The sequence below is a fragment of the Pseudonaja textilis genome, chromosome 1, assembly GCF_049901715.1.
Source record: "Pseudonaja textilis isolate UNSWEBS1 chromosome 1, rPseTex1.2, whole genome shotgun sequence".
In the NCBI taxonomy this organism is placed as follows: Eukaryota; Metazoa; Chordata; class Lepidosauria; order Squamata; family Elapidae; genus Pseudonaja; species Pseudonaja textilis.
This window is the reverse complement of record NC_141990.1, coordinates 256,167,564-256,193,496: the sequence shown is the minus strand read 5'-3', so window position 1 is coordinate 256,193,496 and position 25,933 is coordinate 256,167,564. Positions and strand designations below refer to the sequence as shown.

At 36.3% G+C, this 25,933-nt stretch overlaps 1 protein-coding gene across 2 annotated transcripts in view; it reads right to left on the bottom strand.

Moving 5' to 3' along the window:
• The window catches only part of LDLRAD3 (low density lipoprotein receptor class A domain containing 3), a 165,205-nt gene that overhangs the window by 75,611 nt on the left and 63,661 nt on the right, over nucleotides 1–25,933 (bottom strand). For both annotated transcript variants that reach the window (XM_026707238.2, XM_087921385.1), the window contains exons 2-3: nucleotides 22,874–23,023; nucleotides 626–751 (exon numbers count right to left, since the gene is read on the bottom strand). In XM_026707238.2, coding sequence (XP_026563023.1) covers nucleotides 626–751; nucleotides 22,874–23,023 — 276 coding nt within the window. The remainder of the gene's footprint in view (nucleotides 1–625; nucleotides 752–22,873; nucleotides 23,024–25,933) is intronic.

The window sequence follows — 25,933 nt, the reverse complement described above, 5'->3', positions numbered from 1 at the left end:
GAACATAGCAATGAAAGTTTTTCTTTTGTAACTTCCTCCTTATTGGAAAATGAGAGAAAGCTATAGCTAAAAAATTCATGATAACATGCTAACCTAAGCTTAAGAATTCATCTGAACTGGAGAGCTAACAGCTGGAAGCCTTGCTTTCTGTATCAGTTCCCCATTAAATAACAGATGTTTCATGTTTCTGTCAGTTTTCCTAATTCTGGTTACCAGGTTTATTACATACAGAGCTTCCACAAAAGAGATTGCAAACTTTTATTGGAATTTAGATGCAAATGTTGTGTTAAAAGGCTTTCATTTTGCTGATTCCTCCCAGATTAGTATAGTAGATGACAAGCTGGACTTGGATAAAGGAGAAGGAGATAAGATTGAAACCTTTTCCTCGAGTTCACTGGGTTCCCAGCACAATTTATCAAGCAGGATGATTTCTGTGAGATAAAAATAGGAGAACCCCCTTCCCCACAACCATACTGAGATCACAAAAGATAGAATATAAATGAAATTAATCAAGCCTTCCAATGGAGAGTTTTCAATATTTATCAAATTAAGTGCAATATTTCTTTAAGATATAGCCTTCAGGCACAGATGATGCAACTTGCTCCTTTAAGTAGTAGATACTTACTACAATTTTCTTCATCACTGCCATCAGGACAATCCTCAAAACCATTGCATCGGAAACGGCCAATGATACAATGAATCCCACTGGAACATGGGAAAAAGGTCGACCCACATTTAGATTTTGCTTTTGCTGGGGAAGAAGAAATGAAAGCTTTATGATTATAAAACAAATATGTTCAAAAATAAGTTACAAAACTCTCAGATTTGTCTACCTGACAAAGCTTGATAGAAATATTTTACAACCTGGCCAAGAGCTTGATGTAATCTTTATTTCTGCTTGGTTGACCGGTGATGTACAATTTTGAAAACAACTGTCATTGTCACTGTGGAGTCTTTGGTACACTCTGAACTTGGTTGTTTGCTTGCAGTCATTTAATTACTCAATTAAGTGACATCATCGATGCAAGTACGTGTGGGGCTTGCTCCCTATTGATATTTAGTAGTTTGCCCTGCCAGTGTTGAGTGGGGTTTTTCCTAGTTCCTTGACTAGGGTATTGATTTCTGCCTGTTTTTTGTCTGGTGTTAATTCCTCTTCTAAGACATGTATAATGGTCTTTTTGTTTTCTTCTTAGCACATCTATTGTCTCTTGAATGGGGTATACATATGGTTTATCTTTGTATACTTATTGATGGCTGATTTATTAGCCAAGTATCAGCTGATTGTTGATCAGATGATTTGTACCAACTGAATGCCAAGTTTATAGGAAGTCCCTAGATTTTTTGGATTTAGTTTGATTTAGAATGCTCACAATGTCTAGTTCCCCCACAATCAGTAGCACTGATGATGTTACCTAATTGGGTAATGAGACATCTGCAAGCAAACAACTGTAAGAATGTTTGTATCTTATTATTTAAGATCTTACAACATTTTTAGTCCATAGAAACTAAGCATTCGTGCATTACTAGCATTAATATATGAACTAGTTATTAGCAGGCCATAAGCATTCTGATCTTCACACTTGGTACTGTTTTCCAGTAAGTATGAGGAGAAGCCAACCTTTTTGTGAATTACACAGCTAAGAGAAGATCCTCTGGCAACTGCGTAGGAATCTTTGCCACCTCTATACCTCCAAGAAAAACTGGATCTTCTCTTAGCTACATATCCAGTCAGCAAAAGAAAAAAATCCCACTGGCCATTCAAATTTCAAATGCCTCTCTTTCTATCACATTGTGGTATGTGTGGGGGGGCGGGGAGGAGAGAGAGATTTTAATAAATCCCATTTCTGTCTAGCCATAAATACACTTACATTTTGTTCATTTTGCTTTTGCATACAAAACAACAATATTTACAATTCTTCATTGCAACATTCATTTTCTACGATATTTTTAGACTTCTGATTAACAGAGTAATTCAAAGATAAAATTTGCACAGACCAATTCACAAATTTACTGTTCCTTGAACAAGGCACATTAATGAATCACTATAAACAATGCATATTTCCTGGAAGATGAATTCTCTAAAAAAACAATATGCTAATGTTTTATTGCTTGTTATCATTCCATAGTATTTCAAACTCATATATTTCTCTAAGCTTCTGAATCAAGATTTGTTTTGCAGAGCTTTTAGGTTTTTTGACTGGCTCTTTTTAGCACAAACTCACTATTGGATATTAATCCACTTCGATAAGTTGGATGTAATTGAATAACTGAGATTTCCATTGTAAGTATACAAAGGTTAGAAATTGTATATGCGCATACTTAAACTCTCATAATCAGAGAGCCAGTTTGCAGCCATGGCACTGAATAGTGCAGAAGATCCAGAGGGTATTACATTGGTAAATGGTTTTCTCATCCCAATGATGCCCAAGGTAATTAATATTTGGGAGTGATTCTATTTCATACACCAATACCTTCATTCAATCTATCCCTATGGGATTCTATAAAGTTAATGACTATGATTTTATGACCTCAGGACTAAACATTCAGTATGAAACCTTCACTTTGCAATGCTGAACTCTCTCATGGTATTATATTTTAAACATGATTCAGTCCTCAGATTAGAGGTTTTAGGATATACTTGTGTGGAAGATTTTAAATTCCTTATCTGTCCAAACACCTCATCTATTCAAATTTTTATTTATTGGGCATGGCCTTTGCCCAGTACCCTATGCAACTTTGTACATTTTTATATACAAGAGGATATGGCGACATTATGCACACAGGTGAAGCTGGGTTATTTCTTTAGGGTTTGTGTGGGAGAGAAAGTATATTTTTTGCTAAACCAAGTTTCAGGTACGCAGTATTTTTTTCTGTTTTGGCATTCACCATAGGTTAGCAGTTTTGCCACTGAAATATTATGGCAGAGCCAAGGAGAACGTAGTAATCATAAAGTTGAATTCTGCTCTGTAAAATAGTACAGAATTGCATATGAACAAGTACTTCATTATATAAAAGATGCTATGAAACAGAAGACAGAGCAAATCGTTGACTTAACAAAATGAAGAAACAAAAATCCAAAACCAAAACATTAGTACAATTCCTTTATAGACACCTTTTATAGATGTATTAACTGAGTCTTAGAACATCAAAAAGGTATCAACCAAGTGCCACTAAATACCAAGTAATATATCAAAATTTAAGGAGGAAGGTCCAAGGACAGCTTTAAAGAGATGAAAAATAAGCTATCAACATTTTACTTGTAGTGAAAAGTCCTTAAAGAAAACACATTTAAAAGCCTTTTCCAAATAATAAAGCAGAATTATGAATAAGAACATGTCTGCTATACTGAGCTTTGCTGCAGTCTGTGTGTGTGTGTGTGTGTGCGTGTGTGTGTGTGTCTAGGTAGTGACTCTTGGTGTCAGCAGGGTTTTAAACAAATCATTGTTCCAAGAGCTGACAAACTTTCCAAGGCTCTATTCATACATTATCCCTCTTCTTAATAGGTTCATTTCTCAAATATGGAATTCAAACATAAATCTCTCCTAGGAACTATCCATCCTACTTTTCAGAAACAACCAAAGTACATATGCAAAGCAATATTGGGAAGAGAAAGTTTATTATTGTTAGATTATTATAAATCTCAGGAGCAATAAATATATTTGCTGCTTGCTTCAGAAATAGGGAGCAGGATTTCACACTTCATGGGATAAATTATTTATACATGAGTAATCTTGTAAGAAGAAAGTAAGGGATAAAGGAACCAAAAGTTTTTACACGAGGAGAAATATTTGTTAAAAATGGCTGAGGTACACTTAATAATATAGGGTACAATAAGCAATCAAATCATACTAGGACGCAGTCAATATAAATTGTAAGGATACAAGTGACAAAGTTACAGCCATACAGTCACAAGTGGGAGGGGATGGGTGATAAGGAGTGATGAGAAGATTAATAGTAATAGAAGTGTACACTTTAATAGTTAAACAGTGTCGAGGGAATTGTTTAGCAGAGTGATGGCGTTTGGGAAAAAACTGTTCTTGTGTCTAGTTGTTCTGGTGTGCAGTGCTCTATAGTGTCGTTTTGAGGGAAGGAGTTGAAACAGCTTATGTCTGGGATGTGTAAATATTTTCACAGTCCTCTTTTTGACTTCTGCAGTATACAGGACCTTGATGGAAGGCAGGTTGGTAGTATACAGGACGGAAGGCAGGTTGGTAGTAAATGTTTTTCTGCAGTCCCAATTATCCTCTGAAGTCTGTGTCTGTCGTGTTGGGCTGCAGAACCAAACCATACAGGTACAGATGATAGACTCAATAATTCCTCTGTAGAACTGTATCAGCTGCTCCTTAGGCAGTTTGAGCTTTCTGAGTTGGCGCAGAAAGAACCTTCTTTGTTGTGCTTTTTTGATGATGTTTTTGATGTTAGGTGTCCATTTTAGATCATGTGATATAATAGAACCTAGAAATTCAAAGGTCTCTACTATTGATACTGTGTTGTCTAGTATTGTAAGAGGTTGTAGTATGGAAGGTTTCTTCTGAAGTCTGCCACCATTTCTACGGTTTGAGTGTGTTCTTTCCAGATTGTTCCAGTTACACCATGAGGCAAGTTGTACAACCTCCTGTCTCGTTGTCTCGAATAAGACCAATCACTGTTGTGCCATCTGCAAACTTCAGTATTTTAACAGATGGATCGTTTGAGATAGTTATTGATATATAGGGAGAAGTGAAGAAAGCACACAGCCTTGGGGAGTGGGGCTGTGCTAATTGTACAGGTATCAGATGTGATTCTATTTAGCTTCACCTGCTGCTCCCTCTCTGTTAGGAAGCTTATGATCCACTTACAAGTGTGTTCAGGTACCGCTAGCTGGTTTAGTTTAGTTAGAAGAATGTCTGGAATGATGGTATTGAATGTAGAACTGAAGACTACAGAGAGGACCATTTCGTAGGTATTTGGAGATTCAAGGTATTGTAGGATGTAATGCAGAGCCATATTAACAGCATCATCTATCGATCTATTTGCTCGATATGCAAACTGCATGGGATCTAACAGTGGATCTGTGTTGGTTTTCAGGTGGGACAGCACTAACCTTTCAAAGATTTTCATAACTACCAATGTTAGAGCAACTGATCTGTGGTCATTCAGTTCCCTGATAGAGGGCTTCTTTGGTACTGGGATGATAGTAAAACATTTGAAGCAAGAAGGAACATAGCACATTGGCCAATTGGTCAGCACAGACTTTTAAGCAAGAAGGAGTTATCTTGTCTGGCCCTGGTGCTTTTCCTGGCTTTTGTCTGTCTAATAGATCTTGCACTTCTTTTTCAGTGATCACCAAAGGTTGTGAACCCTATAGGTTGAGGTCAGTTGGAGGAGGCTTGGCTGTTGTTGATGTGTTTGAGATGGGGGTTGTGGAGATAGGTGGCTGTAGTTTCCTTTCAAACCTGCAGTAAAACATATTCAGATCATCTGCTAGTTGTTGATTTCCTTCTGCCTGGGAAGGAGGTTTGCTATAAACAATACTTTACTTATTAAAGTTATAGAGGCGCACATAATTCCTTCCTGTACCTTATATTCATACAGGGTGGGTTTTTACCGGTTCTGTCCCCCTCTGTAGAATTGGTAGCTTTGAAGAGGCGGTTTGGCAAAAACATCAACAGACATAGAACCGGTTCTATGTCTGTTGATGTTTTTGCCCACCCGGGCTCTTACCTGATCTTTATTTCCTAATTTTTCAACTTCAGCTGCTGAACGAGGCACAGCTACAGTTAAAAAAAACAAGAAAAGAGGGCTGTTTCAAAGGCTGCTTGTCGGCAGCAGCGTGCTAATGACGATTAACAGGCGCGTGGCTCCCAGCGGGCAAGGAAGCTCATAAATTCCGAACCGGTAGTTAACCCTGTCGTATCCCACCACTGTATTCATATATGTATGAATGATGATGTATGAATATAAGCCTATAATGTCAGGGAAGGCCAGTATTTACTGGTATTTATGGAAAAATTCATACATGGGATGTTTTCATTATAGTTAGTACAAATTGGAAATTAAATATGTTTATTAAATTGATTTTGGTACTAATCAATACAAAGGCCTGTTGAAGTCAAATTTCTGATCTATGCTTTTTTTTAAACAGTTATCCCAATCAGCAGGATCATCTGAATAGAAAGTTTGATTTATTTTTTATACATGGAATCTTTTTTGGATGAAAGCTCATCTCATCTTTGGAGTCTTTGGAATTAGAATTAGAATGTGGAATATAGTTGTAGCCTTTCAAACAGAGGCACATTTTTGCTAAAATGAGTATTGGTAACTTAAATTCTAAAGTTAGTTTTTTAAATCAGAAACTCATGCTCCCTCACCTAAGAGTTTTTTATTTAAAATAATGAGCAGAATAAACATGCTTAGTTGCATTTCAAAATCTACCAGTGATATAGTAATCATGATTAATAAATCTTCTAAGCTTCTTGTCCAGGTATGCATAAATTAGTGATTCAGAAAAATATTTTAAATCGCAGCTGGTTTCTTTGGATACAGAAATGGCTTTTGATAGGGTGAAGATTAAATTACTAGAAAATCCCTTGGTAATGTTTTATGAATTTTTATGTTTATTAATTGGATTAAATATGGCATTCAAAATTATTGCATTTACATTGAAAGTTGGATTTTCAAGAATCTCTCTTTGAACTTATTTACTTAAACAAAGGAAAGACCTATCAATATTATTTTGTGTGGGCAAAGTTTACTGTATTTAAAACTCAATTTGCTTTGATATTTCACCATGTTCTTTTTTGTTTTTTGGCGTTTGTTACATTTTATTTTATTTTGTATAATTCATACAAATTAAGAGAGCAAATATAAAGAAAAAAGGGAAGGGCAAGCTTCACTTCACCATAGATGAATGTTAGGAAAAACAGAGAAGCAGCATTTGAAATCTTGCTTTCCTTCGTCCGGTAAACATTAAAATCATTTTTTAAATCATGAACAAATTCTTCAATATAATGATGAAACAACTTTTTTTACCTGTGATTTATTTTATGTGCACTTATGCAAGCTGTTTCCTGTTTGGCAAAATTTCCTCATAATAAGTTGTTTTTCTTCTAATATATTAACCTTACATCGCTAACTTGGTGGGCAATGGAACCTATAATTAAATTTCAGTTCAGATAAAAGAAGTATTTATTTTTAAGGTTTCACTATTATACATAGTTTTCCAGCAACAAGCTATTAAAATGTAAGGTTTCTTTCAAGTGCATATCCTAATGCAAGTATTATTATAGGTTTATTTGAATAAAAAAAATGCATTCATCTAAAAATCAAGAATCCTAAGCTAAAAGAATCCATCCTTCTTGCTAAATAGTATAGATGTACTGGGTATTTTATTCTCCAAAATATATTAGCAACTCTAGCAGTTTCCTAAGACATGTGTTAAGAGCAAACACTGAGTGAGAAATCATCAGTGGAAGACAATTACTTTGTACTATTAAAAGTTTCCTCAATCAGATGCCCTCCAGATCAGAGATGGTATTCAGCAGGTTCTGACCAGTTCTGGAGAACCGGTAGAGGAAATTTTGGGTAGTTCAGAGAACTGGCAAATACCACCTCTGACTGGCCACGCCCCCATCTATTCTCTGCCTCCCGAGTCCCAGCTGATTGGCTGGATCTTCTTTTGTTGCCCTGCACAGGAGAACAGATCTGGAAAGCAGGTTAGTGGGGTGGGGAGGGAATGGGATTTTGCAGTAATCTTCCCCGGGAGTGGCGTGGGAATGAAGATTTTACAGTATCCTTCCCTGACACACCCACCAAACCACACCCACTAAGCCACCCCACAGAACTGATAGTAAAAAAAATTGAATCCCACCACTGCTCCAGATCATTGGATATCAACTCCCATAATTTCAAAGGTAATATTAGCCGAAATAATGGAAGCTGAATTCAAAATATATACATAGCATCAAACTAGAAAAACTTTCATTAAATCTATTGGAATTACGTCAAAATATGGCCTGAGGATATACCTCCTTAAGTACCACACAAAACAAGGTTAAGTTCCATTATAGGCATCACTCTTAGCTGGAAAGATAACTGATGCCTTGATGGATCACAGCTTAATTAAATTTTATATATTTAGCAACAGCCATTTGTGGAATGATTTTGTTATCCAAGTTGCATCAGGGTAACAGAATATATCTTATTGTTTTCTCTACACGGCTGTCCAAAAATAATTCCAGCAACCTTACTGGAACATTTGCTGTTGATAAATATTTCCTGTGAAATAAGCATAAGGTTCTTGATATATCTTGGTCCTTCAGATACTTATGATCTAGATACTATAAAGCACCTTACAAAAAACTTGTCTTTAAGACTAAATGGAGCAGGCATAAGTTTTGTTGGCAACAGGATGAGAACAATTTGTTAATGCCTTCTTCTTTGATGTTTTTTTTTTAATAGTCCCCAGTCTAGGATATAATCCTAGTACTTTGGTAGTTTTCTTTTCCAATCCAAGTACTGCCATTTACAAAATTCTATAATATTTACTAATTTAAATATATTTCATAATATTAAATATCAGCACAATTCCTACAAAAAGACATCCATTTTTGTTTTGTACAAAAGAGATTCAGAGATCATCAAATAAATAAGAAAATAAATAAGCCTCTGCAAACATTGGCTGTGCATTAATTGGCAGCAAAAAAATAATGGTTGCCTAGATTTTTGCAACTCAGGTATATAGCATCTTATTCCAGTTTAACTTTTTTCTTCTACAACTACAATATTATGAATCAGTGTCTAGCAAGAAGACACAGAAGCAATATTCTAAAATGAGCCACATAAATGAACTTGCAATAGGATAATTAAAATTCAAAACAGAAGTCCTAACAGTTTTTACAGACAAACAAAAGCAGCCTAAAAAGGCCCATGAGTCTGAGCAAAGAGGAATTTTCTGTGGGTCCCGTAATTTTCCCCTACACCATATATACTCAGGTATAAGTTTATCCATCAATAAACCGACCCTCAGATTTTTAACCAAAATACCATGAATAATGTGACATCTGCAAATAAATCAATCCACAAAAATTTATATATGTTTAATTTTCACAATTGTCTTATCTGAAGATAGCATATTTTCCATGCTACTTTGGTTCAAAATATGAAGGTATACATATATGTAGATGGGCTTATTATATGTGAATATCCACTGAATATATGAGTACACTTTAAAAAGATGAGAGAAAAATCTAACATATATGCTTTTAGATAAGCCTGCTGCATTTAGGGAATGTCTTTTGGCATTAAAAAACTTCTCAGGTTATCTGTAAGTATATATGGTAAATTAAAATCAGATGTACAAAATAGCACTTTTTGAAGGATTAAATTTTTAGTATGTTTCTATGACATCTAGTAAAGGGAACTGTAATTGGTAATATGTGACTTTAAGAAATATTTCATCAGGATTGTGTGGAACTGAATACAGATTATTTTTCTGCATGGCGAAGAAGCTAGTCTTCTCTTTTGAATAGAGTAAAAAGGATGGAAAGTTTAAATTTAAACAGCCTCCTGACTCTGCCATTTCCCCCCACACATATTCAGTGCTTTCTGAGGCTTCTGGGGGTTAAAAAATGAGCAAAGGGAAAAATATAAATGATTGCATGTCATGTCTGGTTTAGCCCTAAGCTTCGCATCTGTTTCTATCTCCTTAACTTGCTAAAAACAGACGTCTGTTAACTTCAAATATTCCACCCTAACAGCACAAGTAGTTTAAACAAGAGCTGGGAATATTTTTTTTGTGCCAACTGAAAACTCATCCACTCTTTGCCATAATGTTAACATATCCCATTACAGAATTTGGCCTCCTGTCTGTAAAGAAATCATACCATAAGGGGTGTTACAGTCAAATGATCCAGAAGCTCTGTCTCTGCAGAGACATATTAAGGGTTGCCTGGAATTTAAAAATTTTCACCTAGTAATTTGATTTTCAAGGATAATATGGATGAAATGGTAATTTTGTTTTGGAACCCAAAGAATTTGCCCCCAAATGAGAAACTTTTAAACCTTTTTATTCTTTGGTATAATAATTAAGAACAGAATTATAACTGAATTGATAAAACTGCATGGAAACAGAAATTGTGATCAGAGGCACTAGAACCAGTTGTATGAACCAATTGCCAAGCATGCAGAACACAATAACATGGCCATGGGGGTGGCAGTACAAGCAGAACTCCAAGGATCAGTTATAAGCACCATTCATTCAACACTGTTGAAAACTTTGAACAGTTACTAAATGAATAGTGGTAAGTTGAGAACAACTTGTATTAACCAGCCTTCAAGCCTGGATTCTTAAGAGGCTGATCAGGGATTCTGAACTTATGGCCCATAGATCACCCCCAGGTTCTTCAAAAAAAGACATTTTCTGAGGTTTACAACAATACCTTGTGTTTGGGAAAGCCAAGTTGGTGATTGCTGCACAGATCTGCAGTCTGGGTTGTAGAAGATACTCTAGGAAGAGAAACTGACCAACAACGGCAATTACATCTTGTACATCTTGGCCTTACACAGATCTCCTGACAACATTAAGAATTGGTCTGTACAGTTAGCATCTCAGTTTTTCTTACATAAGCAATATTGTCCTTTAGGACTACCTGCTGCCTGCTCTTACAGTCCATTACAGGTGCTGAGACAGAAGAGAATTAAGACCATTCCCTCATCCATGTGAAAATGCCCACCAGGAACTAATATCCCAAACAGAGAAGAAACATATTCTCCATATTTTGTTGCTCACAAGAAACTGTTATGATGCTTGAAATTTTTCCTCTTTAATCTCCCCTTGAACCATTCCTAGTAGGGTTTGGTTTCAAGATCCTTTGCCATCTTAGTAGCAAAGTTAGTTTCAGCTTTGGTACTAAGAAGAAAAAGTTTAGAACAACCAATGATACAGTTTCAATGTCTTGTGTGTAGGCGTGTGTTATTTTCCCTTTTTGCTGTTTCTTGTTCTATTCTGTTTTTAATGTTGTATGCTACCCAGATTTGTTATTGAGTTAGGTTACAAATCTGATAAATATTTTTGAACTCACTTGAGACTTTTGTATCAATATATAAAACAACTTCAGTGTTGCAGCCCTCAGACTAATGAATGAATACTCATGTGGTTAACATGACAAAACCCCTGGGCTAGATAAAGAGAAGTTTCTATAAAGATGCAATCAATTCTTTCAAACCTTATTGCTATCACATCTGGGCCTCCAGAAACATTTTAAGATTTTGTACTATAGACAAAATAAACTGCACATAAAGGTCATAATGAAATTACTGCAGGACAACAAAGCTATACTTAGCACTCTTTCTCATAAAAAGGGAGATAAGTAGGAAGAGTTATAGAAAAAGATGGGTCTGACAAAGTGGTGAGATTCAAAATTTACTACCAGTTCTGTGGCCATGGCTTGTTGGGCATGGCATGGCTTGGTGGGTGTGGCTTGGTGGGCATGGTAAGGGAAGGATACTGCAAAATCCCATTCCCTCCCCACCCCACTAACCTGCTTTCCAGTTCCATTCTCTTGTGCAGGGCAACAAAAGAAGACCCAGCCAATCAGCTGGGACTCAGGAGGCAGAGAACAGATGGGGGCAGGGCCAGTCAGAGGTGATATTTGCCATTTTTCTGAACTACTCAAAATTTCCATTACCGGTTCTCCAGAACTGGTCAGAACTTGCTGAATACCACTTCTGGTCTGACATCAACTAAACAGGAGAAATCTGTTGATGCTTTGACTTCATATAAAAGCTTCTCTATATTTCCTCATTTCCAGGAAGAACTTGGAAAAACTGGCTTTGACACAAGCTGGAACATTAATATTCATAAAAAGACATGTTAAATGGATACTTAGACATGAGGTTAAACACAACAGTCCTTCTATTTCATGGTATTCCAAATGGATATTGTTCAAGGTGTTTAAATGTAACTTAGGACTAATTATAACTGTTTATAACATAAGCCACTATGGGAAAACAAAAGTTAGAAGAGCATCCAAGAACTTCATTACATCAAACCAAACAATTACTTTTGTGTAGCCAATTTTATATCCTTAAAACATCACATTTGAGTGTGTAGAAGTAGAATTTTAATACTATGGCCAAATTTTCAACTAGCTTTATATGAATAAAATGTTTTTTTTTAATTTACTATTGATCTTATCCTGACAATGTTGTGCATGTAATTAGCACCATAAAACCATGTTGTGCATGTACTGCAAGTCTCATAGTATAATAAATTCTACTGCACCAAATTTCTAAGAAGACAAAACCTGTTCTAGATGGATGCAATACCAATGGAAGATGTGAATGCTGTTGCCTGGCAGGTGGTCTTTAAATCAAAAAGGTGAAGGCCTTATGCCACAAATCAAGAGAAAACCTTGAAAGTTGTTAGCAAAAAAGAGTACTTTCAACAAAGAGCTGCTATACCACATTACTTTATTATCACAGCAGGATGGCTAAAGACAACATGCACTTTAAGGCAATTTTTTCTCTCCCTATACCAGAGATCTGGAAAATGTGTGCAAGATCTCAAAAATAAAGTAGTTTTTAAGTTCTAAAAGTAAAGCAACAGAAATACAGAATTTTGCTGAGTTACAGGAATGAACAAAGATAAGTTATAATGGTGTTCTTTGATGAATGGCAAAGACTCTAGCTTTGTGGTAGAATATATGCTTTGTCAATACAAGATCCTATATTCAACCCAAATATTGTGTTTTGGCTTATTGCCCTTTGCATTTCTTCACCAAACAGCAGACTATTCCCCTCTGCGAATTATGTAGCATTGTGCCAAATTATTATTACAATTTCTATCTTGACTTCCTACACTGTTCTCTTCATGTATCAGAGTCAAGAGTTTCATTCCAATAATATCAAGAAAGGTTTCTGATATAAGTTCAATTTATTAGGTAACTGAATTGGAATTGCAGGGAGTAAATTATGAACTTATTTCTTCTAACCATTTGAATCTGTGTACTTCCTTTCATATTTCTATTCCACTCAGCTAAAATTGTAACTGGATGCTATTTTATCATTCCTTTTTTCAAAATGAAATGATGATGGGGAAGAGAGCAAGCAGTGTTTTAATAATTGGGGTGTGATAAAAAAGAATACAATAACCAGGGTTGACAAATTGCTCTAAGAGAGGCAGGACATACTCTTGTCAACAATCTCATGTTTCCCTACCTCTCTACATCGAGTCTTAATGCATGACTAGCTGCTCACAAACTTAATTTCTTTTTCATCCCTCAGTTTTCAATATGGTCAAAATACATACAATGGGGAATATGGCTAGAAACAGCTACACATATTGTGCAATTAATATGTACTTTTTCATTTCTCATATAAATTTGGGAATCGGAAAAAAATATTGTGAGAAAATCATTACGTTGATATAATAGTTAAATATTTGATTTATTATGTTAACATCTGTGATACTCAAACACTTATATAATTAGCGCTTTTCTATTATTTACCATTTACCATTAACACAGATACAGTTAAACTTCCTATTGTGAATGTGAACAGACTAATGGTTAAGTTTACTGCAGTAAAAAGAACAGTGTGTGTGTATTCTTAGACTTTATGTTGAATCCAAGCAAGACTACAAGGACTATTGGATTTACATAGCATTTAAGTAAAAGGTAGAATCATATGTTCCTCTGCTTTTTCCAGATTTAGGGGGTATTTATATATTACGATAACTGTCATCAACCAAAAAAGAACCAGTTTTCTATTTTCGGTAATGTGTGTTCTAGTCTAGTGTAAATACGGCCTACATTATAATCATGGATAAACTGAAAACTTTAGATGGCAAAATATACCCCCCAAAACAGTTTTGGCTTATCAGCAAGTATATATGGTAGTTAGCATCTGGTGTGCAAAGCTTTCTTCCTTACCTTCAAAATAATGAACCCACAGGTGGCATCAGCAGTAACCATATGCACAAGTCAAAGATCATAGAATCTCAACTGAACACACAATCCCTTACTTAAAAGCAACCAATCCATTCTGTCATGCATCAACTATTAATTTTCATTTTATTTGAATATTCATAGGATGTTATTACTGGATATAAGACCTGCTTGAAGGTCCATTCAACAAAGGATAAGCTTGATTGAAAATGGATCAGTCCTGCTATTAGGCTCTACTCTTATGGCAGTGAGGTGGTGAAGCATCAGTTCTTCTTTGTCATTACTGGGTCCACAGGTAGCTACCCTGAAGCCCTATTTCAGTGATACAAGTCCTGTTGGGTAGAACAGGACTTGGAGAACCTCTTGCAGGGATATGCAGAAGAATTTTCTCAGAAGTTGCTCAGATTTGGATGCTGGCCTTGTTGCAGACCCAGAAGAGATCCTGGGAAGGAGTTATCTGGGAATGGTGTGAACCTATTACACTTGAGGATTCTGGTGGCCCTTCTGGGCTTCAGAACTCCTGCTTGAAAAGCAGGTGGCAATCGTGGTTAGGAGGCCCTTTGATCATCTTCATGTTGAATACCAGGTGTGCCCATTCCTAGATTGGGAGGCTCTGCTTACAGTCATTCATACCCAGTGGTGTGATTCAAATGTTTTTACTACTCGGTTCTGTGGGTGTGGCTTGGTGGGCATGCAGGGGAAGGATACTGTAAAATCTCCAGTCAGAAGGGGTATTTGCAGATTCTCTGAACTACTCAAAATTTCCACTACCTGTTCTCCAGAACTGGCCAGAACCTGCTGAATACCACCTCTGCTCATACCCTAGTCAACTCCTGACTGGACTACTATAATGCACTCTCCATGGGCTTATTCTTGAAAAATATCTGAAAGCTTCATCCAGGATGCAATGGGATAGGCAATTATATGTGCTTCTACAATAGAACACAATAAATCTCTTCTCCCTGAATTGCACTGATTACCAGTTTGCTTCTGAATCCAATCCAAGGTGCTGGCTGAAATGTTTATAACCTTTCATGGCATGGGGGCCAATTATCTGAGGGATGCCTTTCTCTCATTATATGTGTTCATCTCATGAGATCTGGTATAGATAGCATGTTGCAGGCAGGTCTCAAGCCTTCTCTGTAGCAGTGTCCATCTTAGAGAACATTTTCTCTCTTGAAATGGAATTAATTCTATCCCTGTAACATTGCAGAAGTCCATCAAGATCTGGCTATATTATTAGGCCTGGAGTCCAGCGGCCTGGTAAAATTCTAACATGGCTTCATTACTTTGGTTAATATTCTCTCTGTCTAGTGCTTTGTAGTTTTTTTATATTTTGATAGTGACTGATTTATATGAGGGTGAAAGTTCGTTCTCCGAGTTTGTGGGTTGGTTTCCAAACATTTCATTACCAGGTTATGCAACATCTTCAGTAGAGTTTAGGAGATATAAGTGTTCTTCTATTTATAAGGTCTTCAGGAGTTTGTCAAGTTAGGGCCTTGAGATGGGTTAGGTTTATTCCATCAACAGACACGTTGACTTACAACCAGCCTACGAACCCTTCAGAATCCAAATCAACTGCACAATCAGCCAGAGACAGCATCAATCTTCAACCAACCCATGCAACTGCCAGCCAATCAGTTCACCTCCCAATGACCCTGACCTGATGTAATCTCTGTATCACAAGATCCATCAGAAAACTCTCACTATTGCTCGCTCCTGACCCATCATAATGACTCAATCCTGACCCATCACTTGAAACAACCACACCTGAAGCCCTATTAAACAGGACAACACTGACATCCCTTAAATTCTACTGAAAATGTTACCTAGCCTGGCAAAGAAATTTTCAGAAATCAACCCAGAAGCTTGGAGAATCAACCTTCACCCTTCTCCTACACCTAAACTATAGATATTTGCCACTGATGGCAAACTGATTTATATTTTTAATAATTATTTTTTAAATATATTCATTGTTTTGGTTAATTTTTTAATACTACAGTCACTTTTTGTGAAATGGACAATCATATACTGGTGACAGACAGACAGACAGACAGACAGACAGACAGACAAACAAATATTTTTTAGGTTCTTTATTATATTTGTAATGAAGAAATGTACAAATACTTCCATGCTTATATTTTGCCATGAAGAATGCAGAATAACACAATTAGCTCATTTGGGCTGGCTATCCTAATGTGTAAATACAATGGTCATAAACACAAAGATAAGGGAAACTGGACACTGGGTGTCACTGTTGATTTACAGACACATTTCTGAAAGCACATGGAATTAACAGAAAAGGCTATTCTCATTAAACCACACCCCAAAGTGTGTCTGTGTGTGTTGTGGGGAGATGGGGTGATCATATGTGTCTAGATATTTGATAAAATTTTAAATTTGTCTGTTATCATGTCAGGCAGTAAGCAAGGATGACATACTTTGAAAATACACTATCTGCTGCTTGTTAGCTGACAAAAGCAGCAACCTATCAACTCTGTAAGTAGCTGTTGTTCATTAGCTGAGAAAAGTTAGTTTCAACGCTCACATATTATTTGATTATTTTAGACAGATGAAGGTTACAGTTCAGGGCAAGGAATAAAGAAAACGCCAAGAGCTCAAAGGGAAATTAAATATGGCAGCACAGTCAGAATTTGGCTCCTGGGGAAGTTGATGACAAGACTCACCTACTAAACCCTGTGTGATTTACAGCAGGGATTCTGGAGGAAAAAACCACCTAGTGTTTCATAGTTACTTATTAGCAAACATGAAAAACTTAACAATGTATCAGTTTTTCTGAAGATATTCAACATTTGTAATCTCTCCCAAGGCTGACATTTCCCTCCTTTCATACTTTCTGATTTTTGTTTGCATGGTACACACAGGCGCCATAGAGTTTCCAGCAGTTCTGAAGATTGGATCCTTTGCTTCTCCTCATTTACTACCAACTAATAATCTCAGCATGAATGGACAAATGCCTAATTGGCATGGCCAGAACGGACCTTAAAGCAAAAACAGCTCCACTAATCTATTTGTCATTTCTTGGAGAGATTGTGAATGTTAAAAGTAATTTCCACTCTATCATAAAAAAACAGAAAGTGTTCCAGGCCAGGCGTTTTCATCTTTCTAAAAATAATTTTCATCACATATAAAGCAATAATTAGGATTACATGCTTTCATGGCTTCACTAATACAAGCAGTCACCTCAACATGTACACAGAAAAGATAGGAAAGTCTTTATTTTAATGAGTACCAGAGATACTAAGACAGCTTACATAGTAATATGGGATATACAGGAAAGTATGCACCCAATCAATGAAGATGTGTGCCAACCAACATGAATACAGAGATACAGAGATATTACCCGTTACATCATCTTTTTATTCGAATAGGAATATCCTGTCTCTCTCAGGTGTGGGAACTGCATGCTGGACAAGGAAATGTCCATATAAAGGAAACTTTATACCATGCATAAGCACACCAATGTATTTACCATCCCTGCCCTGTTGTTTCTTTTTATTTTTTTGATATGTATCCATTTCAAGTATTCATAACTATGTTTATACTTATACCTATTATCTTGTAAGTGATTGACAAATAAAATAAATAAATAAAAAATAAATCTGTCGCTCATGATTTAATAGTGGGGTCCTTGGTGTTCTCTGAATGTGGTGGTTTCCTTGCAGATGTCTCATTACCAAACTAGCTATCAACATCATTATCATCATTAAGAGCCATGGTGGCACACTGCTCACTCTAGGAGTTCAATTCTGAGTGGCTCAAGGTTGACTTAGCCTTTCATTCTTCCGAGGTCGGTAAATGTGGAGCCAGATTGTTGGGGGCAATAGGCTAACTCTGTAAACCATTTAGAGAGGGCTGTAAAGCACTGTGAAGTGGTATATAAGTCTAAGTGCTACTGCTATCATCATCATCATCAATTATGATCCCTAGTTTGATAATGAAACATCTGCAAGAAAACCACCAAACTCAAGAGAACACCAAGGAATCCCTGGGGACCCTTATAGACTGACATTTCCTGAATAAAATAATATGATTATGAATATTTACTCTAAATATTTGAAGAACATGTACATTAGTTTATGGTTACCATTTGGATATTTCTCAAAACATACAGGTGAAACTCAAAAAATTAGAATATGTAAAAGTTCATTTATTTCAGTAATGCAACTTAAAAGGTGAAACTAATATATGAGATAGACTCATGACATGCAAAGCATGATGTGTCATAATTGATTATGGCTTACAGCTCATGAAAATCCCAAATCCACAATCTCAGAAAATTAGAATATTGTGAACAGGTTCAATATTCTAGGCTCAAAGTGTCCCACTCTAATCAGCTAATTAAGCCATAACACCTGCAAAGGTTCCTGAGCCTTTAAATGGTCTCTCAGTCTGGTTCAGTAGGAAGCACAATCATGGGAAAGACTGCTGACCTGACAAGTTGTGTAGAAAACCATCATTGACACCCTCCATAAGGAGGGAAAGCCTCAAAAGGTAATTGCAAAAGAAGTTGGATGTTCCCAAAGTGCTGTATCAAAGCACATTAATAGAAAGTTATGTGGAAGCGAAAAGTGTGGAAGAAAAAGGTGCGCAAGCAGCAGGGATGACCGCAGCCTGGAGACGATTGTCAGGAAAAGGCCATTCAAAAGTGTTGTGGACTTTCACAATGAGTGGACTTAGGCTGGAGTTAGTGCATCAAGAGCCACCACACACAGACGGATCCTGGACATGGGCTTCAAATGTCGTACTTCTCTTGTTAAGCTGCTCCTGAACAACAAACAACATCAGAAGCGTCTTACATGGGCTAAAGAAAAACAGAACTGGTCTGTTGCTCAGTGGTCCAAAGTCCTCTTTTCTGATGAGAGCAACTTTTGGAAACCAAGGACCCAGAGTCTGGAGGAAGAATGGAGAGGCATACACTGCAAGATGTTTGAAGTCCAGTGTGAAGTTCCACAGTCTGTGTTGATTTGGGGAGCCATGTCATCTGCTTGTGTTGGTTCACTGTGCTTCATAGTCTGGGGTCAATGTAGCTGTCTACCAGATTTTGGAGCAATTCATGCTTCCTTCTGCAGATGAGCTTTATGGGGATGCTGACTTCATTTTCTAGCAGGACTTGGCATCTGCCCGCACTGCCAAAAGCACCAAACCTGGTTCAATGACCATGGGATTACTGTGCTTGATTGGCCAGCAAACTCGCCTGACCTGAACCCCATAGAAAATCTATGGGGCATTGCCAAAAGAAAGATGAGAGACATGAGACCGAACAATGCAGAGGAGCTGAAGGCTGCTATTGAAGCATCCTGGTCTTCCATACCACCTTAGCAGTGCCACAGGTGATAGCTTCCATGGCATGCCGCATTGAGGCAGTAATTGCTGCAAAAAGGGCCCAAACCAAGTACTGGGTACATATGCATGCTTATACTTTTCAGAGGTCCGATATTGTTCTCTGTACAATCCTTGTTTTATTGATTGCATGTAATATTCTAATTTTTTGAGATTGTGGATTTGGGGTTTTCATGAGCTGTAAGCCATAATCATCACAATTATGTCAAATCACGAGTTGAACTATCTTGCTTTTCATGTAATGAGTCTATCTCATATATCAGGTTCACCTTTTAAGTTGCATTACTGAAATAAATGAACTTTTGCACGATATTCTAATTTTTCGAGTTTCACCTGTAATGTACAGAATACATTAAAAAAGAATAACTACTAATGAAATTTAAACCTGATTTATTTAGGAATCCTTTTTCCAGGATTCTGTTAAAAACTTTTATAAGACTTCAACACTTATCAACACATTTAACAGATAGGTTAGAATACAAACAAAATTTACTCAGAAGGATTTCAATTCTCATGAGTGAATTGAAAATAATGCTGTAGTCTGTATTGTTTAAAGTCATGTTAAAATATTTAGTGCAAGAATGGGGCACAGAAACTGTACATTTATGTATGTATGTATTTATTTAATTGACTTGTATGTCACTTGACTCACAGCAGGTGGAGATTTAAATATTTATACAGTCATATTAACTACTTTTAAAATTAGACTTTCTTAAGAAAGTAAGAAACAAAAAGGAGTTTGCATACTACATGCTTGATATTTTATACAATTAAGGTAATGTTTTGTGAGAATGACCTTGAGGAGCAAGAAGAGATGCTGCTTAGGAAATAATTAGATAGGAGGAGGAGGAGGAGACCCTAGCGGCTTAACAGTCACAGGAAGAAACTTAAAAAGAACCAGCCCAAATTGATCAGGCAAGTGGTGGCAGCAGATTTATACCTTCAGATTTGCAAGATTATGCTAATGTAGGCTTCAAAGGAACGTTGTATTTTCTGTCTGGTTTCCCTGGGAGAACTGACAATTAAATATTGCTGCATGCCAATATTATTTTGTAAAACAGATGCATAGAAAAATATCCAAAGGAAGAGAATATATGTGGTTCAGGGTTAAACAGGGTTAAACTCTGGAGTTCTTGGTTCTCTCTAAGCTTGCCTGGTCATTTGTTTGCAGATGTTTCACTACCCAACTAGATAACATCAGCAGTCACACTTCAAACAAACCTCTTCTTATGACCAGTCCACTTTATTCATCAATATAAAATTGGGTGCCTAAAGGTTTTGAGTTACCATATGTGTTCTGGATATATCCTGGCCTAATTAAATTAGAGAACATTTTTTTTTTGCTCAGGATTCATGTTTTTTCCTAAAGTTTCATCTTCAGAATGAATAAGTCCCTGTTCCATTTTTTTCTTTCAGAATAAGATGCAAAGCTCTAGAGTCTAAATTATAAGTAAGATAGTGAAACTCATTGAATGGAAGTGATTATACTGAATATAACAAATCTATTTTTACAGTGCAGCGTTAAGAGTAATCGGTGTCAATTATGATTACAGGATAGGGAACATAACTGTGATGCCCAGGTGATATTTCTGAAATAGTTTTTATGGACCTGGACCTGATCACTCTGTATGTGTGTGTGTTTGTGTGTGAGAGAGAAAGAGGGGAGAGAAAGAGAAAGAGGGGGGAGGGGGAGAGAGAGAGGGAAGGAGGAGGAGGAGGAGAGAGAAAGAAATATGAATAACCTTATACAAAACTAAGCTTTCTTATTTGTGGTACACAGATGTGACATGTTCTTTTCCAATTGGAGACTACGGAGTATTCATATTTTATAAGTTTTATGGGCATATGGGATCTTTTATTTAGTTCACTATATTCATTCTTTTGTGCCATGTTAACCGTGGACTTATTTTTTCCTATACTTGTTATAAATCTTTACAGTACTTATCATTCATTTCATTTTCAAAGGTAAATTAAGTCACTCTTATTCATGGAGAAAAATTTCATATAAAAAGAAAAATTTGCAGCCCGTCACAGTAACTTAACCAGACACTATAACGCCAGTCTTCTATTTTTTCCCTTTGTTTCTTTTACCTCCCCTGACAATGTAGGATAGCACAGGAAATGAATCACCTGCTCAAAGGTTCTTTTTCCCTTTACTCTTGTTCAAATTTATTCATGAATTTTGCTATTGTTACTATGCAAAGATAAGGAAAGATGAAAAAAGAACAGGATGATTATCTCTGCTTGGGTGAAATAAAAATGACCTAGCTAAAATATTTCAATAATCTAATCCATCTTGGAAAGAAAAGAAAAAACATATGAACATCAGTTAACAATCCCAAGATTTAAGCTGATTCAACTGAAGAAATCAGTTTTATGAACTGAGGTTTTACAACTGTTTAAGATTTTATCAGCAGTTACAGTGTTTTCTCTCCCACCAGAATTTTACTGGATTCCATTTTATTCTCAGTGACAAAACAATATCCTGAATGTAATTTGTGACCACTGCCAAGCCTCTGCTGAGTCATTCATAAACAAAACATAAATTCTGTTTGGAACACTTCATTAATTCTCTATTTGCATGACGGCAATATCATGCAATACAGTAAATAACAGTTATATGAAAATAGAAGTAAAAAGCCTCTTGTGTGATATGTATATACAAATTTGCCTCTCTGTGTATTTACAGTGTGTGTTTGTGTGTGAGTGTGTGTGTATTTCAGCATCTCCATGGTCGCGTGATAAAAATTTGCCTGTGTGTGTGTGTGTGTGTACACACACAGAGGCAAATTTTTATCATGTGACCATGGGGATGCTGCAACAGTCATAAGTGTGAAAAGCAGTCATAAGCAACTTTTTTCAGTGCCGTTGTAACTTCAATTGGTCACTAAACGAATGGTTGTACGTTGAGGACTAAAAGATGGTTGGATATAAACAGGAGGCTGTTATGGTCTGGATAGGAAGGAACAGACTTAGGCTGAACTCTAGCTTTTGGAATAACAGCTTTCTGATTCCAAAGTTAGTTCATCTATAGTTATGGAAGGAGTTGACCCCACCTATGTAGAACTAGTTAACGGTCTGGGGATTCTCCTGGACTTGCTTGACAACCGGTAAGACCATGCCTAGGTAGTCTATACACAATTACATCTTATGCTTCAATTGAAGCCTTCCTGGAGATCATCTCTTTCGCCTACCTCATGACTGTGCTATCACAATTCACTCTCTTTGAAATGGAAGCTTAAGCTTTGGAAGCTTAAACCGGTTTAGCATCTACTAGCCAGGGTGGAGTGATCACTGCATCTAGGTTTGTACTTGTAACACTGCATTGTTGCTAGTCAGCTTCTAATTTAATTCAAAATGTTGCCAATCACCGTTAAAGTCCATCCTGGCCATCTCTAAGGCCTGCTCCAAATTGAATCTGCCCATACTATAACATTTGGGAGAGTCCTTATTGAAGGTCTTGTTACTTTAGGGCCCTTCTATAGGAAAACTTGTTTGTCTCTCTTCCTATCAATCATCACTGAAATACATTGAATTATATACAGTAGGTTTAAGCTTCACTATTCAAAGCATAGTATACTCACGGCATTCCTTCTCATCACTTTCATCAAAGCAGTCCGGCAGCCCATCACATTGCCAGGCTCCTGGGATACAGCGTCCATTACTGCACATGAAATTTCCAGGAATATTACATTCATTTGTGAAATTATTCCAAGGCAGTTGGAGTTGGCTTTCTGTAAACCAGGAAAGATAAAATAAAAAGAAGATATGTGGAAGTTTACATATGTGGAAATTATTTTTTGCATCTAAACCAATATTATTGGGAGACAAAAACATAGATAGATAGATAGATAGATAGATGTAGAAAGAGCAGAAAATTGGCGTTTAGATCTATTGATCTGTCCTTTCTTAAATCAATATTATGAAGTTTCCTTTTTTCTATGCTTTACAAGAAGTTCTTACTTATCATTCAAAAATTTTATATCTCTGAATAATAACATGAGTTGGGAAAAATGAACACTTATTTAGTTGCAACTAAGTGTTTGAAAACATAACACTGTTTTAGTGAATAACATGAAAACTATTTCCTTTGGCACACAATATAGTCATAGCTATAGACCTTTAATTCACTTTTCCTTAGATTTCAACACTTAACAAATGAAATTGAACCTTCGTTTAATGAAGCAATTCAATCAAAACAATAATAAGTAGTTTCCAAATTAATCCAAAATGAATTCAGAGAGATTTCTTATATCACTGTACAAGTCTACTTTCTGAACCAGAATAGTTAAAAAAAACTTTCTCTTTAAGATCTAACTCTTCCTAAAGTTTACTTTCATCTTAGTTGCTGCTGAAATAAGTTCATTCCCAAGGCAAAGAAAATAATTCCATGGGCACCTTGCCCATTGGACTGCATTTTAAAAAGATTTTTATTAAATCAATATAATTCACAGATTGCCAAATACAGCAAGCTTATTTAACTGAACATAAATAAATAGAGCTGGCAAGTTGGAAAAAGCTACAGACATCTACTTTACAGATGCATCTGAATCCTATTTTATCCTCAAAGGTTTCTTAGAAAATAAATGACTAATGAAAGCCATCTCTTTGTAGTCACCATGCAGGCTAAATAAAACAAAATTGGTAGATAGTACCATACCCAGGGTAATAGAAACCGAAGGCAACTTTGCCTTAGATAACTATGTGTTTTGATAACATGAAGTTGTAGTCAGTCCGAAGACATCATTTTGTTATATCACCCATTTGTGGTATAATTTGCTTTCTAAATTTCAAACATGTGATTAACCCAAAACATTACCTATCAAATTGTCTATCAGAGAGACTACTGAACGTTGACTATCTCAAGTGTTAACTTTGCCTCAGTCACATCAATATGATGAATTAAATTTCAGTGAATTTACTGAAGCTTGTAAACATTGTGCAGAAGTCACTATGATACTGACAAGAGTACAGATCTCTTATTGGTCCATTGATTGACTCTGTGCCAGACATAATCACTCAGCTTGACCTACTTCCAAGACTGTTCTCAGAGTATACTGGGATAACCTTAAGTACATTGCACAGAGTCCCTTTAAAGGAAGTTGATATACTAATATAATAAACAGATGATTTAATCTAAACAGGTCAGGTTCTCCAGGAATCAAATATATAACAAAGGCATATTTTATACTCTATTTGCATTCACATATTTTATGCACAATTGATATATTTGATAGAACATGTCACAGAATATATAATACACACATTCATTATACATACAGTACAATGCTATGTATATATTGTATAAAATGTTCTTATTAATACTTTAGTTAATGTTATTAACACTCTGTTAATAATTTAGATCACTGTCAGTCTTCACACAGGCACAGCAGTAAATCCTTATCCTCCCCAAACTAACAAGCCATAGGTATCCTTAACAAAGGTGGAGAGGTATACAACACATACTACAATGTCATGACACAAACTTCACCTCTCATGTGCTTCTGTGGAGAGTCATTGTGCAGTTCTTGCTGATTAAGACTAGTTTGTAGTTTGCCTCAAGGACAGAGTGTTGTCTATTTGTCAGCTGCATGAAAAGCATTAAATAGATAGCTGAAAGGCTGCTTTGGGGTCTTGGGTTAATTGAAACACCTGAGAGCAAGCATATCTGCCTTCTAGTAAAGATGTTTATATGGGGTGGTTTTATCAGGCAAAGGAATTGTGGTTGTTGTGCTTTGGGTGTCCTCATGCACTGGAGGTGTTTTACAGTATCAAGAATCTGGGTGACTGAAGTCACAGAATGAAAGCAGGGAAAAACAGAGTCTGTGAGAGGATCCCCAGAGGAGAGGAATACATTTATTTTTGCTTGCTGAGCAAGCAAAATCGGACAGGAAAATCTGTGTAGCAGATTGACTGGTGAAATGAAGCTACAATGGGAGCAAAAAACAGCCAAACAAAGTGTGACCAAGATGTTTACTTTTCAGGAACAGATTATTTTTCTCTCTCTAGGCTAGAAACACAAAAGTGAAAATAAAGCAAAGCAGCTTTTGGAGAAGGCTAACCTAACTAAACAGTGATTAAATGTAACAACAATCTACCTGCTACCAAACACAAGATTCAAATCCTATATATCTGTCAGCTCCCTAGTTTAAATTCCATCACTTTTCCCCCCTGCTCTTTCAAATCAATTGGCCTAATGGCTAAGGTGCTGGCCTAGAAACCAGGAGACTAAGTTCTAGTCTCACCTTAGACCTGAAAGCCGGCTGGATGTCTTTGGACCAGTCATTGTCTCTCAGCCTAACTCACCTTACAGAGTAGTTGTTGTGAGGGGGAAATAGGAAGAGGAAGGAATATGTTTGCTGTCTTGAGATGTTTATAAAGTAATAAAGGAGGGATACAAATCTAATAAATAAGTAAATAAACTTTTGGCCATTCTTTTCTCCATCTGGAAAAATAGTGAAAGTGTCCTAAACAGTATTTAGTCCACCTGCTAGCTTCAGCCCTTATAAACACAACCTAAAGATATCTGTTACAAACAAAAGAATAGCCATTGAAGATTCCCAGAGGACTTGCTAATCCCTCTGACTAATTCTAATCCTTCTGCCTGCCACCATTTATACTAATTTATTATATCCAAATCTAAG